At 23.5% G+C, this 20,888-nt stretch overlaps 1 protein-coding gene across 2 annotated transcripts in view; it reads left to right on the top strand.

Moving 5' to 3' along the window:
• Nucleotides 1-523: 523 nt before the first annotated feature.
• LOC135957976 (hormone receptor 4-like) overlaps nt 524-20,888 on the top strand; it is a 43,098-nt gene continuing 22,733 nt past the window's right edge. For both annotated transcript variants that reach the window (XM_065508826.1, XM_065508825.1), the window contains exon 1: nt 524-639. In XM_065508826.1, the coding sequence (XP_065364898.1) occupies nt 615-639 (25 nt within the window). In that variant the 5' untranslated portion in view covers nt 524-614. The remainder of the gene's footprint in view (nt 640-20,888) is intronic.

Below are 20,888 nucleotides of genomic sequence, written 5' to 3'. Positions count from 1 at the left end.
AAAAATACTTTAAAAATTTAAAAAAAAAAGTTCTCTTTAAAAAAGCAGCTTGCAAGAAAACTCTCTTGCTTTTAAAGAAATTGCCACAAAAAGTTTGATTTTCCTAAAACAAAAAGAGTGAAAAAGAGTAAAAGTTAAAGAAGAGCATTTGAAAGTGATCTCTAAGACAGTGTTAGAAAAAGAAAACACTGGCATTACACAAAAATCCAATTTAACTGCCATATTAGTGTTAAAACAAAAACAAAATAAAGCCACTAAATAAATTAATTAATTAAATAAAAAAAAACCTTAAATCCAAACAAAATAAAATTGCAAATTTTTAAACAAAATATTACAACATGTTGGCTCAAATATTTCCACGAACAGCATGATCATAAAACTTCTAGAATTAATTTTATGCAATCTAAGGAAAATGTTGAAAATATTTATTTGAATTGAAAAAGTTAAAGAAAATTAAGTGGCAAAAAGTGTTAAAAATCTAAGAGATTTTTTTAATCTTTAAACGAGAATTTGCATTTGCAACAAAAAATTTTTTAATAATTTTAGAAAAATTAGTGGAAGAAAAATATATTGCAAAAATTACGTCCAACAAAGTAACACAAGGAACACAAACCATGCCTGGCTCAGCTGTATGGTCTGGTAAGTTTAGAAAATTCTTAAAAAAATATAACAATAAATTTACTTAATTCAAGAATATTTCTAAAACATAAATTTCTAAATATAAAAAAAATATTAATTAAAATAAAAATTTTACAAAAAGCTTAGATTCCTTTAAAAACCCAACCAAATGTAAAAAAATATTTAAAACTAGTTTCAACATTATCTGTGGAATTCAAATAACGATTAATTTTAGGAATATGTTAACTATTTCATATTTTTAGAAAGAAATCATTCAAAACTCAATGAAAATATAAAAAAACATACAATCAATATTCAATTTCTCAAAAATTATAAAATCTGGTACCGATTACTTTTTTTTTGGAATTTAAGAAATTTAAAGTTTTTCATTAAAAATCATCATTAGAACTTAAAAATATAAAAAAAAATATAAAAACAAAATTTTCTCAAAATTTTTAAAATCTAAATACCGATTACTTTTTTACAAAATTAACACAATATAATATTTTTTATTATTAACAACTTCATTAGAACTTAATAACTTAAAAAATATAAAAACTTTTCATCCTATACAAGATTTTACAAAATTTATAAAATCAAAATACCGACTACTTTTTTAAAAAATTAAATAAAAATTATATTTTAAAAAAAATTAATTAAAAGCTTCATTAGAACTTAAAACGAATTTATTCAATACAAGTTTTCTCAAAATTTATAAAACCTAAATACCGATTACTTTTTTAAAAAATTAAAACAATTTCATATTTATCATTATCAAATATTTTTATTAGAACTTAATAGCTAAACAAATATAACAAATGCAAGATTTTACAAATTTTATAAAAATCTGGTTACCGATTACTTTTTTTCAAAAATTCAAAAAAAATTATATTTTCCATGAAAATATTCATTAGAATATAAAAAGAATTCATCCAATAAAAGTTTTTACAAAATTCATAAAGTCTAAATACCTATTATCCAATACAAGTTTTCTCAAAATTTATAAAATCTAATTACCGATTACTTTTTTGTAAAATTAAAACTATTTAATATTTTTCATTATTAAACATTTTCATTAGAACTTAATAACTTAAAAAATATAAAAACTTTTCATCCTATACAAGATTTTACAAAATTTATGAAATCTGGTTACCGATTACTTTTTCGAAAATTAAAAAAAAATTTTTTTTTAGAATATAAAAAGAATTCATCAAATACAAGTTTTTACAAAATTTATAAAATCGAAGTACCGATTACTTTTTTAAAAAATTAAAACAATTTCATATTTATCATTATCAAATATTTTCATTAGAACTTAATAGCTAAACAAATATAACAAATACAAGATTTTACAAATTTTATAAAAATCTGGTTACCGATTACTTTTTTCAAAAATTTAAAAAAAATATATATTTTCCATGAAAAGCTTCATTAGAATATAAAAAGAATTCATCCAATAAAAGTTTCTACAAAATTCATAAAGTCTAAATACCTATTATCCAATACAAGATTTCTCAAAATTTATTAAATCTCAATACCGATTACTTTTTTGCAAAATTAAAACAATTTAATATATTTCATTATTAAACACTTTCATTAGAACTTAATAACTTAAAAAATAAAAAGACTTTTCATCCTTTATAAGATTTTACAAAATTTATAAAATCTGGTTACCGATTACTTTTTTAAAAAATTAAAAAAAATTTATATTTTTTATTAAAAGCTTCATTAGAACTTAAAAATATAAAAAGAATTTATTCAATACAAGTTTTCTCAAAATTTATAAAATCTAAATACCGATTACTTTTTTACAAAATTAAAACAATTTCATATTTATCATTACCAAACATTTTCTTTAGAACTTAATAGCTAAACAAATATAACAAATACAAGATTTTACAAATTTTATAAAATCTGGTTACCGATTACTTTTTTCAAACATTAAAAAAAAAATATATTTTCCACGAAAAGCTTCATTAGAATATAAAAAGAATTCATCCAATACAAGTTATTACAAAATTCATAAAGTCTAAATACCTATTATCCAATTCAAGATTTCTCAAAATTTATAAAATCTTAATACCGATTACTTTTTTGCAAAATTAAAACAATTTCATATATTTCATTATTAAACATTTTCATTAAAAATTTATAACTTAAAAAATATAAAAACTTTTCATCCTATACAAGATTTTACAAAATTTATAAAATCTGATTACCGATTACTTTTTTCGAAAATTAAAAAAATTAATTTTTTTTAATTAAAGCTTGATTAGAATATAAAAATTTAAAAAGAATTCATCAAATACAAGTTTTTACAAAATTTATAAAATCTGGTTACCGATTACTTTTTTCAAAAATTGAAAAATTTTTATATTTTCCATTAAAAGCTTCATTAGAATATAAAAATATAAAAGAATTTAACCAATACAAGTTTTATAAAGATTTTTAAAATCTAAATACCGATTACTTTTTTTTCAAAATTAAAACAATTTAATATTTTTCATTATTAAAAATCTTCATTAGAACTTAATAGCTTCATTAGAATATAAAAAGAATTCATCCAATACAATTTTTTACAAGATTTATAAAGTCTAAATACCGATTACTTTTTTAAAACCCAAAATAAAATATATTTTTTTTTCATTAAATACTTCATTAGAACATAAAAATACAGAACGAATTCAAGCAATACATGTTTAAACAAAATTCATTAAACCTGAATACCGATTACTTTTGTACAAAATTAAATCATTTTAATATTTTTCATTAATAAACTTCATTAGAGCACAAACAAGTAAAAGTAAATTCTTCCAGAACAAGTTTTGAAAAATTTATAAACTCGTAATACCGATTACTTTTTACAAAAGATTTTACATAAATTTTAATTTCAGCATTTTTCCTAAAACTAAATCATTTTAAGAATGGTATAACATCAAAAACAGATTAGTTAAATCTAAAACCGTAAAAAATTGATTTTTTTTAATCCATTAAACTCCAGTTAAAATAATTTATGTATAACAAAATAAATTTTAGAAAAAAAGTGTTCCATTTTAAATTTATGTACCGATTACTCGTTACTTACTACAGATAATTATTGTATAAAATAAAAAAAACATTTTTTTTTTAAATTTATTTTATTTAAATCCGATTTTAAAGGCATTAAGTATCGGTTACTCGTCATGTTGTAACAAATATTATGAGTAACCGGTTAAATTTTTACAAAATTTATCAAAATAATAATAAATTCTAAATAGTGATTAGCACTTAATATACATATCTTTAAAATTTACATAGCGGTTACTTGCCAATTATTGTCGGGTACCCGGTTCATTTATTGAAATAATGTACGAATTCTAAGCTTTTTAATGGTGAAAATCTATTAAAATAAAACAATTTTAAGTTTTAAAGTATAAATTAGCGGTTACTTAATAAATTCTATTGAAAATTGGTGGGTACCCATGGACATTTTTTGAAATTTTAATAGGAAAATTGAATAAACATTAAATATTAAAAAAAAGAAAATACAAAAACTTACTTTCAAATGCATTAGGTAATGGTTACTTGTCAAGTTGTAAAAAATATTGTGAGTAACCGGTTAAAATTATGCTAAATTTTGCAAAATAATAATAAATTCTAAATATTGATTAAAATTCAATATTTTATAATATTCTAATTAGTGGTTACTCGTTAATTATTGGCGGTTACCCGTTTCATTTATGGAAATAATGTATACATTGTTAGCTTTTTAATAATAATAATGAAATAAGAGTTAAAAGATTTTAAATTTAAAAGTATCCAGTACCAGTTACCTAACAAATTACATTATAAATTGACGGGTACCCATAAATATTTTTAAATTTATCAACAAATTAAAAATATATCAACCGAAAAGTAGATGAAAAATTAAAAAAAAAATTTAATTATCTTTTTAAAAAAATTGTTTAAAAAAAATTATTAGTGAAACAATTTTATTGCAAAAAAAATTTCTTTAATATTTTTCCCGATTTTGACTATTTGTGGGGCGATTTTCTCGACTTTAAATAGCAATCGAACCGCGTCTGTAGCGGGTATATTGATGTATGAATCATGTATGTAAGTTATTTGGGGGCTCCGGGAAGTCGATTTCACCATACAGATGGACAGACGTACATGACTATGTATATCGAATCCGGTATCTATAACGATCCAGAATATAATGCAGGAATTACAAACTTATATATACCTTTGCGAAATAGTATTTGGTTCGTTGGAAATTCTTTGTAAACATATTTTTATTAGAAACAACCTTTTATTGCTCTAAATAAATACAATAATATTCAGGTTTAATTAAAAAGCTGATGCTATTTATGTTAAAAATATTTCATTTAAATTTTTATATTGAATAGTTTTCCTTAGATCCTTTTAAATCATTTCATCTACTAAAAATTTTAAACCTGTCAAACTCTACTCTGAAAACCTCAAAAACGTAAACTCAGTAAAAATGTTTTTATACAAAAAAATTTCCGCATTCACAACAGCAGCAACGTAACCGAAACATAAACACCTTAATTGACCAATAAAATCAAAATGATTATCATTAAAAACCAACAAATAGAGTTTATTTCTTCTTTCTGTATAGTGGAACAAAAAAAAAAACAAAAAACAACCGTTAACTTTGGGTAAATAAACAAAAATTGACAATATTTATTTTTGGCAAACATTGTTTACACTTAACATTGATGGCCCGAATTGAACTACGGCAAAAATAAAGTAAATAATTGTAGCGACGAGGCTAAACGGAAAAGTGTTTTCAAGATAGAGTTCATAATTAACTTGCCAGCAGTCTGCAATAAAAGCAAAAGAACAAATATTGTTGTTATTAGAAATCAGATAAAAAATGTTTTAAAAAGTTTAATTGAGAAGTATTAACATTAAATAATAAAAATTTTATTGCTGAAAACAATTATGTGAGAATTATTTTGTAATTAAAACTCACCACTGCTTAAAATGTGGCTTCTTAGATCAAATAACATTAAATTTAAACCATTTTGTATATAAAATATTTTGCAGAATTGTGTGGCACCATTTTTAGAGTGTGGTGAATTTCTTGAAAAATTCACTTCTGTCCCAAATCTGTTATGTGCTTTAAAAAAAATATAAAAAACTTAAATTAGAAAGTATTAAGATTAAATAAAACAAATTTTATGGAAGAAAGCTGTTTTTAAAGTGTGTTGAAATTCTTTAAAAAAAACTCACCACAGCTTAAAATTCAAGTTTTTGTAAAGAATATAATAAAAAACTATACAAATTATGATCGAATTATTTTTGTAATTATAGGAACACAGTTTTTAAGGTTTTATAAAAACTCACCACTGCTTAAAAAATGGCTTTTTAGTCAAATAACATTAAATTTAAACCATTTTGTATATAAAATATTTGGCAGAATTGTGTGGCACTATTTTTAGAGTGTGGTGAATTTCTTGAAAAATCCAAGTCTGTCCCAAATCAGTTATGTGCTTAAAAAAATATGAAAAACCTAAATTAAAAAGTATTTAAAGTAATTAGAACAAATTATAGGGAGAAAAACTATTTTAAAAGTTTATTGAAAACAAACTAACCACCGCTTAAAATTCAACTTTTTGTAAAGAATATAATATAAAAATATACAAATTATAAGAGAAATATTTTTGTAATTATAGGAACACAGTTTTTAAGGTGTGGTGAATTTTATAAAAACTCACCACTGCTTTAAAAATGGCTTTTTAGTCAAATAACATTAAATTTAAACCATTTTGTATATAAAATATTTGTCAGAATTGTGTGGCACTATTTTTAGAGTGTGGTGAATTTCTTGAAAAATCCACGTCTGTCCCAAATCAGTTATCTGCTTAAAAAAAATAAAAAACCTCAATTTTAGCTAAGAATATAATAAAAAACTAGTAAATTTATAACTGAATCGTTTTTATAATTTTGAAAAACACTATTTTTAGAGTGAGGTGATTTTTATTCAAACCCACCACTGCATAAATCATTGCTTTTTGGTGGAAATCAGGTGGAATTTAATTCATTTTGTATGTAAAATGTTTTGAAGACTTTTGTTTCACTATTTTTAAAGTGTGGTGAATTTCTTGAAGTATTAAAAAAAACTCACCACTGTTTTAAATATAGCTTTTTGGTTGAAATGACTTGGAATTTAAATCATTTTGTATATAAAATGTTTCGCAGTATCATGTGGCACTATTTTTAGAGTGTGGTGAATTTCTTGAAGAATTTAAAAAACTCACCACTGTTTTAAATATAGCTTTTTGGTTGAAATGACTTGGAATTTAAATCATTTTGTATATAAAATGTTTCGCAGTATCATGTGGCACTATTTTTAGAGTGTGGTGAATTTCTTGAAGAATTTAAAAAACTCACCACTGTTTTAAATATAGCTTTTTGGTTGAAATGACTTGGAATTTAAATCATTTTGTATATAAAATTTTTCGCAGTATCATGTGGCACTATTTTTAGAGTGTGGTGAATTTCTTGAACAATTGAAAAAACTCACCACTGTTTTAAATATAGCTTTTTTTGTTGAAATGACGTGGAATTTAAATAATTTTGCATGTAAAATTTTTCTCCAATTCGTGTGACACTATTTTTAAAGTATGGTTAATTTCTTGAAGATTTTTAAAAACTCACCACTGTTTTAATTATAGCTTTTTGGTTGAAATGGCGTGGAATTTATATAATTTTGCATGTAACATTTTTCCCCAAATCGTGTGACACTATTTTTAAAGTGAGGTGAATTTCTTGAAGATTTTAAAAAACTCACCACTGTTTTAATTATAGCTTTTTGGTTGAAATCACGTGGAACTTAACTCAGTTTGTATCTAAAATGTTTCGTAGATTTTTGTAACACTACTTTCAAAGTGTGGTGGATTTGTTGAATAATTTAATAAACTCACCACTGTTTTAAATATAGCTTTTTGGTTGACATCAGGTGGAATTTAAACCACGTTTTGTGTAAAATGCTTTAAAGATTTTGTAAACACTATTTTTTAAGTGTGGTGAGTTTGTTGAAAAACTTTGAAATCACTTATTTTCAATAAAAAAGTAACGAAAGGAGTAAAATATACAAATTTAGCAAAAATTCAAATGATTGAACTCAGTTAATAAGCTATTAACTGTTAATGAACGCCTTTTCATCCTGCTTTCGTAAATTGATATAATTTTTATTAAATGTGTAGAAAAGTATGTGTGTGACTATGAGTTAATACCATTTGTTTGTTGATTTTACTTGAAATTTGTATTTGCTTTTTTTGTTGGAGAGTGTTGTTGTTTTTTGCAAAGCCTGACCACTGCTAATGTAAAATAATGTAATGCAAACGTGTTTACTAATATTTTGCATTGTATTGTTGTGTGTATTTGTTATGCTAAGCACGTTCACATACACCAACACATTAGTAAAATACAAACAAAAAAACTAGCATCAATGCATGCCAACAACACACACTCAACACAATATCAAATTATTTTTAACAGATATGGATATCTTGAATTATTGAAAATATGGTAATAGAACCTTAAGAAATTTCTAATTAAATGAAAATCTAATATTAGATTACAATAATTGTTTTAATCAGTCTATTTTAAATGAAATGGAGAGAAATTTCTTAAAGAAATATGATAAAATCAGTGCAAAAGTTGTGAATAGTATTGAAGTTTCCATGCCTGCGATCTTTACTATTAATTTAATATTGGTAACATACAAATACTTACTCACCTGTGCACACAAACACTGGCACAATTTAATAGAAATGTTAAATGCTACTCTAGGCTTCGTTTAAACGAGTGTGATTACACGAGCCTCACAATACTGCAAGTATGTATGTTTGTAGGTTCGTAAGCTTATTCGTTTGTTCGTTTATTATTAGGGGATAGAAGAGTGAGTGTAAGTGTAATAATGTATTAGTTGTATTATTGTTATTGCTTTGCCTTAGTTGTTATTGTTGTTGTTGCTATTACATACGACGACGACGACGACAACAACGACGACACAATATTTTCAACGTTCAATGTACGTAATCGATGTCACGGACGTTCGTTCGTTTATACATTTTTTTAATTCACAGTTTTTCTGTTGATGTTGTTGTTGTTTTTGCTGTTATATTTTTATTTATTTTTTTTGTTCGTCAATGCACAGAGTAAGTCAAAGTGAATGAGTGTAGTGCGAGTGTATGTACACGAGTATGTCCATACATATGTAATAACAAATGTACATGTTTTTTTATTATTATTATTTAGTTTTATATTTTTTTGTTGGTTGTATGTGCAGAACTTTCACTTGCCATGTAAATATGTATAAAAAGGTATGTGTATATGCAATTTACAATATATGTATGTACGAAAATACGTACATTCATGAATATTTGATCTGTTATTATTATTGTTTTCATTTTCGATATTTTACTGATGTGGGCAGTTTGTGGACATGTTGTAGAGAGATATAAGAAAAGGGTGATGTAAAGTTGGATGATACATGGTAATTTTTATAAGTCAATAGTATCTACGCATTTAATACAAATAATGTTAAGCATTTAAAAGATCATTTTAAAAAGAATGTTTTGCTGAACTAGTAAAAACTATTTTTAAACTGTGGTGAATTTCTTAAAAAACTCACCACTAGTATAAAACTGTTAAGTGCATTTAAAAAATTAAAACAAAGACTATTCCCATTAAATATAACTAAGAAGTAAAATTTTAAATGTGCAGTGAATTTCTTAACAACCCTCCCCAGCTTAAAATTCAACTTTTAGTTAAGAAAACTATTTTAAATTATAAAAATTATGCCTTAAGAAATGTTTTTGTAATTTTAGAGAAACAATTTTACATTAAATACTAATTAAATTTTGCATTATTTACTTATAGCAGCTGTTTTTAAGCAGTGGTGAATTTTCTTTAGAAACTCACCACTAACTCAATTATAGCTTTTAAAAATAAATAAAATTCAACTTGAAGAACACGTGAAATTATGAAATTGTATAAGAAATGTTTTTATTTTTTTAGAAGAGCTGTTTTTGGATTATGGTGAATTTCTGAAATAACTCACCACTGCTTAAACTACAGCTGTTATAAAGAAATAATGCAAAATTTAATCAGTTTTTAGTGTAAAATTGTTTGCTAATATTTATAAAACTATTTTTAAAGTGTGGTGTATTTCTTGAAAAACTCACCACTAACTAAAATATAGCTTTTAGAAGGAAAATTAAGTGAAATTAATAAAATTTAAATAGAAAATGCATGACTATTTGTGTAGATGTATTTTTAAAGTGCTGGAAATTTTTTGAAAACTCACCTCAGTTTCAAATCAGTTTAGACATTTAAAATAAGCAACTGTATTGTGATTTTATATTATAGTTTAAACTAAACTTAACTTGTAGCCAAGTAAAATATAGAAAATTATATAAATTATTTAGCAGTTTTAAATATTAAAAATTGTTATCAATAAAACATGGAAAATCTATTTTCTTCAAATGATAATTCTTTAATATTATAAAATTATGATAATCTTCTAATTGTTTATATTTAAAAACTACAAGAGCTAAATAATAATCAAGTTTTGATAGAAAAATCTACAGATTTTTTTCTTAAAAATTTTCTTTTTAAATAAATTTATTTCAAAGTCTGCTGAGTTTTTAAAAATATTCATCAAATAATTTTTAGCAATTTCAGGATTTAGTGCTGTAATCAATAAAGTTCTTTTAAAAACATTTCAAATCTTATTTCTTTTTATTTCATTATTTGTAAATTACATTTTTTTATGTTTATCACATGTTTTTGAGGTGTGGTGAATTTCTTGTAAAACTCACCACACTTGAAATTTTGAGTAAATGCAAAGGAAATTTGGTAATTTATTATAATTTTTAAAAACAAATTAAATTGTAGGTGTAAAAAATAGAATTTTGCTATTAAAAGCACTTTAAAATATTAAAAAAAACTACATACATATTTAATTTTTGTTTAAATGTTTTATTTATTTATTTATTAATATGTTTCGTCTGTTTTTGAGATAAAAGTTCAGCTTTTTGCAAAGGAAACTTTAAATTTGTAATAATCTTAACGTGGTTTCGTCTTTAATTTTAATTAATTGTAAGAAAAATTTCTAATTTGCAAACATTTGTACAATAAATTTAAATTGTGGTAGTTTTTTATAAAAATTCCTTTAAAAATTTTAAAAATAAAATAAACCATTTGTAAATTGGAATTTTGTTCCTTAACAGATATTAAAAACTCACCACACCTGCAATTTTAGCTTTTTTCAAAGGAAATTTTGCAATTTATCAAAATTTTAACAAAAAATTTAGATAGTAGTTGTAAAAATACAATTTGTGTACTGAAATCATAGTTAATAAAGAAAACAACAATTTTATAATAAATTCCTACAGTTTTTGAAATAAAATTTCAGCTTTTTGCAAAGGAATTTTTAAAATTTATAATAAACTTAATAAGTTTGCAACTTCAATTCTAAGTTTTTATAAAGAAAAATTTATTATTTCCAAATATTTGTGGAAAACATTTAAATTTTAAAGTTTTTATAAAAAAATTATTTTAAACCTTTAAAAAAAAAAGCAAAAATCCAGCACTTTCATTTCATTGTGTGTATATTTAAATTTTCTTTTATTTGAAGCCATTTTTGGAGAGTGGTGAATTTCTTAAGAAACTCACCACACCTAAAATTTTAGCTGTTTACAAAGGAAATTTTCTACTTAACACTATATTATATAAGAAATATTTTTAATGTGATTATAACAATTTCAAAATGCGATTTTCCCTTTAAAACTTTAATCATTTAAAAAATATCACCATTGTTTTATTAGTAAAGTGGGTTTTCCTAAAGAAAACTATTATAGGTTTAACATATAAACTTAAATTTCTTTAAAAATATTTCAAATTTCTTTAAATTAACACCCGTTTGGAAGCCAAATAAAGTACCGCCTTTATATTATGCCATTTAAAGTCTAATCATATATGAATTTTCATTAGTTAAAACCAGAAACAATCAATTTTCTTTTCTTTGATTTGTATTTTTTGTTTTTTTTTTTGCTGTTCATACACAATTAAATTTAAAACCACGTTTATTGCTAAATAAAAAATAAAAGTGATTTGTTTAGTGAGCAAGAAAGCAAAGTTAAAATGAAATGAAAAATACATATTGCAAACCTAATACATCAGGAAGTGAAAAAAGCATACAACAACAACTCTAAATTGTGTTATTTAATACCACACAAAAACTGCATTGAAAAAAAAATGACAAGACAAGATACGATACGAAAAAAAAAACCTGAAACAAAGTTTTATTAAGGCATAAAGAAATATATATGACTTGCAACGACACTGGGGCACAAGCACACAAGACTCAAATACATGCAAGTACATATGTACATATAAATAGATAGTTGCATGGCTACTGTATACTTCAACTATTTTTTTCTTCTTGTTTTTTTGTAATGAAATGTAAGCATTTGATGTAATATGTTACTCTAAAAGCTTTTTTTTTGATGAAGCACATATTTTAATTTTTATGTTTTATGCAATTTTATTTAAACAGGAAAAGAAAATTGTTTGCTTTTTAACATTTAAAAGGAATATGTAGAAAAGAAAAAGCTTTTTTTAGTAAAGAAAAGTAAAGTCAATAAGATATATTAAAAATGCTCTTAGTTATTTCAAAAAATTAAGAGAAATAAAGCTAAATTAACACCGGTTGTTATAAAAATGTAAACACCAGCATAGTTACACACACACTAATCATGTTTTCTAGTTAAACATTTAGATAACATATAAACAAATGTTATTTAAAGAGCACCAGCTAACTGTTAATAAATATGTAGTAGAAGAGCGAGAGAGAGAGAGATGTTTACATGCCGGCAACTTCATTTTTGTACGAGCTTTGTATATATGCCTGAGTGTGAGGTGGTGTTGTTTACTGTTAATAACAGAGAGTGTGTGCTGAGTTGAGAGAGCAAGTGTTTGTTTATGTTTTGTGTGTGTTTTTAAGAGTTGAGGGAAATGTAAAGCTTTTAGTTGAGCAAGTGTGTGTTAAGTGTAAGTGAGGAATTTTCTTTATGACTAACTGTAAATTGTTAGTTTTTCCCGTGCTGCTGTTGTTGTTTTTATTTAAAGCTTTCTTTTTGTACTCTCTTTTTTCAAGTGTTTTTGTTTTCTATTAAGTAATTTTTAAAGTGAGAGTGTGTATTTTTTTGTCTAAGGGAGGGAGAGTTTGTTAGATTTGTTTAGTTATTTCTTTGTACAAAGTGTAGGTGAAACTCTTTTATGTTGTTGGTATGTATTATGTATGCTCTTTTAAAAGTGTGTGTTGCTTTTATTTTGTTGAGTATTATTAGTTTTTGAAAGAAGCATTAGAAAAATGTTTTTTTTAAAAAAAAAAAAAAAGTTTTGAATTTTTATGTAGGTTTCTGTTTCGGTTTCTTCTTGCTTTTTAAATGTTGTACTCATAGAAATGTTTATGGCTGTGTGTATCTATCTATGTATGTTTGTGAGTGTGTGTGTGTGTCATGTTGCTGCTGTTGTATAGATTTTTCAAATGAAATAGTTTTTGGCGCTTGTTGGTGGCTTTCTTTCGTTGACTCCTTTCATTTCACTTTAAACCGTTCGCCTAAACGCACGTTTAACGCGGGTTATTTATACTCTACTACTTACTTTTACTCTATACATTAACAACAACAACAACAGCAGCAACAACAAATCATAGAGAAAATATTTTAATAGACTACAACAACATTTTGTAAAAATAGAAACATCAAGTACAACTACAACAACAAATCAAAAAGAAAGAACTTTATTTTGTTGCTTTTTTGTTGTTTGTTTTTTTTTATTCGTTTTTGTCGTTCGTGTTTTGCTTGTATTGGTATTTGTTCGTTTATGTGTACGTGTGTGTGTGTTACATTTTATGTTTTTATAAGATTTATTTGTATTTTACATAAAAACTCTTACTCTAACATTACATTTTCCATTTACTCTATACAAACTCTAACGGTAACATTTCAAAAATCCTCAAAAAAGCAAAAGCAAAAACAAAAAAAAAAGAACAACTTTTAAGCATTTCAATGCTGTAACTTTAAAATTAAATTATAACAACTGTTAGTATGTTAAACTTTCTTCGGCGGATACCATGAAAATCTAACGCTTAAACAAGATTTTAAAATATTTTTAAAAATGAATTAAAATGTTAAGACAAATAAATAAATCAATTAAATAAATAAAAATTGAAAAAAACGCGCGTTTTTTAAATTTCTTTAATATTGTTTACCGCTGTTTTTATTTATTGTTATGACACGGAAACCGGAAATAATGTGCAAGTGTTTTTGAAAATAAAAGTTCAATTGATATGCAATATTTGCAAATGATTATTAATAAATTTATTATTGTGGAAAATACAATTGAAGTGTAATAAATATTTTTTTATTTGGAAAATTTATTTAGAATTTTTTTTTAACAAAAGGTGTTTATTTGTTTTTAATTTTTTAAAGAAATTTATAAAATAATATTGTCTTCGAGTTGTTGTTGGCGTGGATGGATAAAATAATAAAAATAAAGCTGAAATACTTAATAATGGAAAAAACTAAAAAATTTAAAAATCATAAAAAAATCATTTATTTAAAAATAAACAAAATACATACAAAAATATAACTAAATAAATGTAAACAAACCAAATATATTAAAAAAAATTAAATTGTATTAAAATCTTGAAAAACTTAAAAAATATAATTAAGTTACAAACTATTTTTGGAAATAATAATTAATTATAATGCTAAATAAGAACTGGATTTAATACAAAAAAATATTAAAAAAATTATTAAAAATTTTAATAAATAAAAAATTATTTTTTTACAAACTTGAAAAAAAAATTAAATAAATTAATATAAAATAAATATTTTATAACAAAAAAAAATATATACAAATTTAATAAAACTTAACAAAAATTAAAAAAAATATTTTTTGTTTATAAATATAAAAAAAAAATTTAACAAAATAATAAAATAAATAATTATGATATAACATAAAATGCAAATTTAATAAAACTTAACAAACATGTTAAAAAAATAAATAATTTTTTAAAAAATTTAAATAAAATTATAAAAAAAAAATTTACAAACTTTAAAAAAATAAATATTTATAACATAAATAATATGAATTACAATTCAGAATTCAAAGTTAACAAAAAAAATATTTGCCTACAAAATAAAAATTAATTATAAATTTGATTTTAAATAAAAAAAATATTTTATTCTTAGTGGTTTGAGCCAAAACTTTAAAATCTTTTAAGAAACAAAAACATTTATAAATTTAAAATTGGATTTTCATTTAAAAATTGTTGAAATTGTGAAAATATACATTTCTAAAGAAATTATTAAAAAATACTCCAATAAATAAAATAATAAGTAAGTTCAAAAACTATAAAAAACATTTAAAATAAATACAATTTCTTACAGAAAATCAAATTGTTTCCCAACTAAATAAAATAAAGGAAAATGTTAAATTAAATAAAATATCTAAACAAAATAAAGTTGAAAGACTCAAATTAATAAAATTTACAAAAAAAAAATGGATACAATCAAACTCTAATACTAATTCCACTGGACTTTATATACATATAAATAAACAAATAAAAAATACAAAACGTTTTACACCAAATATTAGGCAAACATCTGCCTATAATACTATAATACCAAAAAATATAACCTAAAGTTATAAACTAAAACAAAAATCCTGTAAATTATAAATAAAACCCATAAATTAAATAAATAAAAATAAAATTTTTATATCAAAAACTTTATTCTAAAATTTGTGCTAAAAAATATTGAAAATAGAAGACAATAATAAAATCAAATATAATCATCTAAAACAGATAAAAAAATAGCTACAACTACAAAAAACTATTTAAAAAATAAACTGAAATTAAAAATTTTAAATTATAATTCAAATAAATTTCTATGACTTAAAAATAAATCTAATAAAATTATTCATAAAAATATTAAAAATTCAATGAAATACAGTGGAATATATTTCAAGAAAATCGCAAAACTTCCCTAAGCTAATTGGAATACATTTCTTGTATAAAATATTCATACCTAAGGTGGATTAAAAATGCAAGTAAGAATTGTTTGTAAGTCTAACTGGACTATTAGGAATTTGCTGGAAGGCTTTGCCAAACAACATTAATGCTACTGTGAATTATAAAGAGATTTATTCTCACAGACACCCTGGTCAAAACTAGACTATTAGGAATTTGCTGGAAGGCTTTGCCATACAACATTAATGCTACTGTGAATTATAAAGAGATTTATTCTCACAGACACCCTGGTCAAAACAGTATTTCTATTGTGAATAGCCATGTATCTCTTTAAATTTAAAATATGATTAAGTCAAGACTGTTTGAGAACTTTTAAATCTTGTTGTGATTATATATTTCTGGCTCTAAAGAAAATATATTAAAAATATTAATAAGAATATTTCTGAGCTGCAGAAAAAGTATAGTGAATTTAAAACTGCTTAAATTTGATTACAAATTGACTCTTCTTTCATTTACCCAAACTTGAAAATATCACTGACTTTCTGTATTAAAATCAATCTATATTTTTAGATCTGATATTATGTAGTTTAAAACTACCTAGAAGACCATTTCGTAAATCTTACTGGAGCATTCAAAACTAAACTGCAGAAGCTCTATTGTGAATTGAAAATTACGAGTACAGCCATTTTAGCAATCAGACCATTTCTTAAGTCCCCTTTAACAATGCAGAAATTGAAAGGCAGACATTTTTATCATTCTCTTTTGAACTAACTTAAACCTGTGTAAAACACACTCTACCGCTTCAACCCCTCGCCCACAAACTTCGTCTGTCTGCCTTTCAATTTCTGCATTGTAAAAGGGGTCTAAGGAGACAACTCTTTTTTTATACTTAAATGCACTGGATTACGAGTAAAACTATTTTGTCAAAAACACATTTGAGACATTAGAATTATGTAGCTATTGTGAATTTAAAATTTCCTTGTGATTGCTCTAAAAGACGCTCCATGCTCAGTCCCTATACATTCTGAATCCACCAATTCATTTCATTGTGAATTAAATAGTGCTTCATTGCTATTTCAGAAAGGCGATGCATTCTTTCTCCCAAACTCTACTCTTCTCATTAACAAGCTCTCTATTTCGCTCTGAAGAAAATTCATTAAAACTATTTGAAAAAGCTTTTTCAAACTCCAGAAATGCTATTGTGAATTGAAAAATGTTTTGTTGAAGCATAATCACTTTGTCTTGAACATATTTGTCTTTCAGTTGTGATTAATAATGTCTATATTTCGCTCTGAATTGAAGTGGATTTAAAATACATTTAATAACTTCAAATAGGCCTGGTTTAGCTAACTACAAGAACACTATTGTGAATTAAAGAAAGATTCGTTGAAAAACCTTGGAAATATTTATATCTCTATATTGAAAAGCAAAGTCTTTATTATACAAAATCTTTATTGAAATGAGGTTGATTAAAAATACCAGTTAAAGTATACTTTTCTCTCTAAATTATATCCACAGATTCATTTAAGGAAATTCAGTTTCAATAATTTCAGTTTTGATTCTATTGAGTATATTTTGAAGAAAATTTTAACAAAAGTAGATAAAATCATTGTGTTTTGTAAAAGAACAAGTGACAAAGTCCGCCAGACATAAAATGTTCCACTGTATTTCCTATATTGTAAAAAATAGCAAAAAAATTGCTGTAAATAAATTAATTAATCAAATATAGATCAATAATTTTAATAAAAAATCTTTAATATTTGAAAATGTTTAATACTCAGCGCTGAATAGAAATAAATATAAAAATGAATTGATAACAATAAATCAAAAAAAAATACAAATGAATATAAAATATCCTTAACTCATTTATTAAATATTCAAACATATTTTTTTATTTTCCTAAAAAGAAAGCAAAACATTTTTTTTTAAAAAATCTAACAATTTGATAAAAATTTAAAATATTTATAAATAAATTGTACATAAATAAAAAACACTCCGTCCCTTTATAAAAAGACTTAAAATTCAACAAAAAAAACCAATAACAACATTTAAAAGTTTATAAACAAACCAGCAAAAAACAATGTTGCTAAACATTTATTAACAACATTTTAACAGTTTAAAATAAAGCAGATATACTACAAACACTCATTTGGAAATATATAACAAAATAAATATAAATTTTTATTAAAAACACCAAATAAACCATAAATTTATAAAAATAACAAAACAAAAAATACAAACTTAAGTGCATTTAACTGGTATTTAAAGGGAAAATCATAAATAAAATTAAACTTTTGTAAACATGTTTTGATAAATATTTTATATACAACAATAAATAATTATTATATAACAAAATACTGCCTTAATAAACCATAAATAAAATCATAAAAAAATATTTAACAAAAATCCTTAAAATGTTTCGCAACATTTCTTTGTAAAAATCTATTATAAATAGCGCAAAAATGTGGCCACAACAATATTTACCCACTTAAATTGAAATAAATGTATAGGATACTTTTGTAAATCTTCAAATAATTATGAAATAATTACTTAATTTTAAACAGCAACATGTTGCCTAAATAATTCAGAAGAAAATTATATAAAAAAACTTAAACATTGAAGACTGGTTTTAAAATCAATAAAAATTTTATATAAAAAATTCAATAAAACATAATAAAACTAAGCATTTTGTTTATAAACTAAAGTAAATCTCAACCTTATAATAAACAATTTAAATAATTAAAAAAACAAATAAAGAAAGAAACTTTCGAAGCCGAAAATATTAAAAAAAAGGTGTAAAAAATAAACAAATAACTATAAACATTTTATGCAACATATGTATCTAAACATGTTTCCAACAAATTAATCGGATAATGAAATAATATTCTACTGAAAATTTATAATATAAGTGAAATAAAGAATGAAACAAAAGTATAAACAAAATGTATCTAAACATGTTGACAAACATTTGATAAATCAAAAACATAAAACAAGTGAACAAACTAATAGCTGCAGCAATAAAAACTGAAACATATGAAACGTACATAAAAATTCATAAGCTGCAACATGTTGCTAAACATTTAAACAATAATAAACCACTAAACAGTGAAGAATTTTACTACTATCTTGAAAAAAGCGAATTTAAGTGTATGTGAAGTTAAATCTTTTTAATTATTTCCATAGCAACATGGAAATAAACATTTATAACGAAAAATATAAAAGAATCTTTGAAAATATCATACAAATGAATAATTGATTTTAAAGTTAATAAAAATCAAATTTTTTGTAGCTAAACATAATGATAAACATTTGAATTAAAAACTATAAACATTAAACCAACGAAATACATGATTTACCATAAAATCGATTAGCAACATGTAGCTAAACATGTTGATATAATTTATTATAAAATAAAAACATAGAATCTTGTTAAAACGTTAACAAAAACATCTTAAAACTAACATTTATACATGTTTTTGAATGTTTCTAAACATGTTGCTGAAACTAAATGACAAAATCAGTAAATAAACTTGTATTTTTCATAAAAATTAAGAAAACATTTATAAATCTGAATAAAAGCTGCCTCTAACAATCTGTTAAATAAATGTTGCTAGCAAAATATTTTGTTGCTGAACATTTTTAAGGAAACTTGTGAAAACAAAAGATATTTGTAAAGAAAATTCTAACAAATTTAAATATAAACGTCAAGTGGCTAAAAATTAGCAACATGTTTTAATATTAATTTGAAAAAATATGGTTAAATAGTGAAAATATGGCTAAAAATTTAATTTAAAAATCTAGCAACATGTTGCCGAAAACATTTTAGTTGCAATACTCATAAAACAATAAAACTTGAATGAAAATCAACTTAATTTAATACAAAAATTACGAATTTAATAATTGTAAAGCAACATGTTGCCTTTAAATCGGTTAGCAACATGTTGCTTCAAATAGTAAACTAAAAATTACCAAAACAAAAACTCAAAAAACATTTTTTTAACTTAAACATCCAAATGAGTGTGGAACAGCAGCAACAATTAACGGCCATTGAATTAACAAACTCTACGAACAACAACAATAATAATAACAACAACAACAGCAGTAGCAATACCAGTTCTCTAAGCAACAACAATTCAAGCCTTAATAAACCAAACTCCAATGAAAATGTCAATGCTTGTGATTTAAAACACAATGATATATTCCTTAAAACCAAAGACCCCACATCATTGGACAAATCAGCAGCTGCAGCAGCAAGTGCTGTCAAACAAAATGGTCAACATTATGTGCACGATTCTAAGGAAACCAATGGCGATCATTTGAAACATACGCAACAGCAGCAGCAGCAACATGAAGATAATGAAAAAGAAAAAGAACAAAAGGATGGCCTCAACGAAGCACTAAAAGAGGAAACCGAAAACCTTGGCGAGGATAATAATGATAATGAACCCAGCGATGAGAAGGAAGATTGTACATTAAATACAGCCTGTATTATCAAGACTCCTTTAAACAAGACTCTTTTAAAGAAATGTACACCCAATGGCAATGGTAATATAAATCCCTTATCCTTGACCTCAACAGCCAACATCTGTAGCTGTTCTCAAGAAACCGATGCTCTGGAAAATGATTTTAATGAGAGCTCGGAAAATTTCGATCATTTTACGAAAGTTCCCATACCCACAACACAAACGTCAGCGTCCTCATCTGCGCCAACAACAACTTCGTCGCTTAATGCCACAATAAAGTGTACAAAATGCAATAACAACAATAATATACATTACAACAATTACAATTGTTATTATCGTAAAAAGGCAACGCGTTTAAAACCATCAATATGTCGTTAGTATTTTCAACTAACCCCCCCCCCCTATCCCCACAGCACCTAAACAAACCCTTTTATAATATGAAATTTTGTTTTTATATTTATTTTTAGAAAATTTCAAGATCTCAAAACGCAATTTACCTAAAAGTAACAAAAAAAATATACAAATAAATTGAAACAAAAGTGCCAAAAATATTTTTAAAAAAACTTTTTATAAAAAACCATCCAAATTGACTTAACAACATGTTTATTATTAGACCATAAAAAATTGGCTTTAAACAACAATTACACAATCTTAATCCTTTACCCTACAAAATTGGCTGGTATCCCGCCTTTATAATAATGTTTTTTGGATTTTTAAGAAATTTTGTTTAAAAATTTTGCAAAATTTTT

The sequence above is a fragment of the Calliphora vicina genome, chromosome 4 (assembly GCF_958450345.1).
Source record: "Calliphora vicina chromosome 4, idCalVici1.1, whole genome shotgun sequence".
Lineage (NCBI taxonomy): Eukaryota > Metazoa > Arthropoda > Insecta > Diptera > Calliphoridae > Calliphora > Calliphora vicina.
This window is presented reverse-complemented; position numbering and strand designations above follow the sequence as displayed.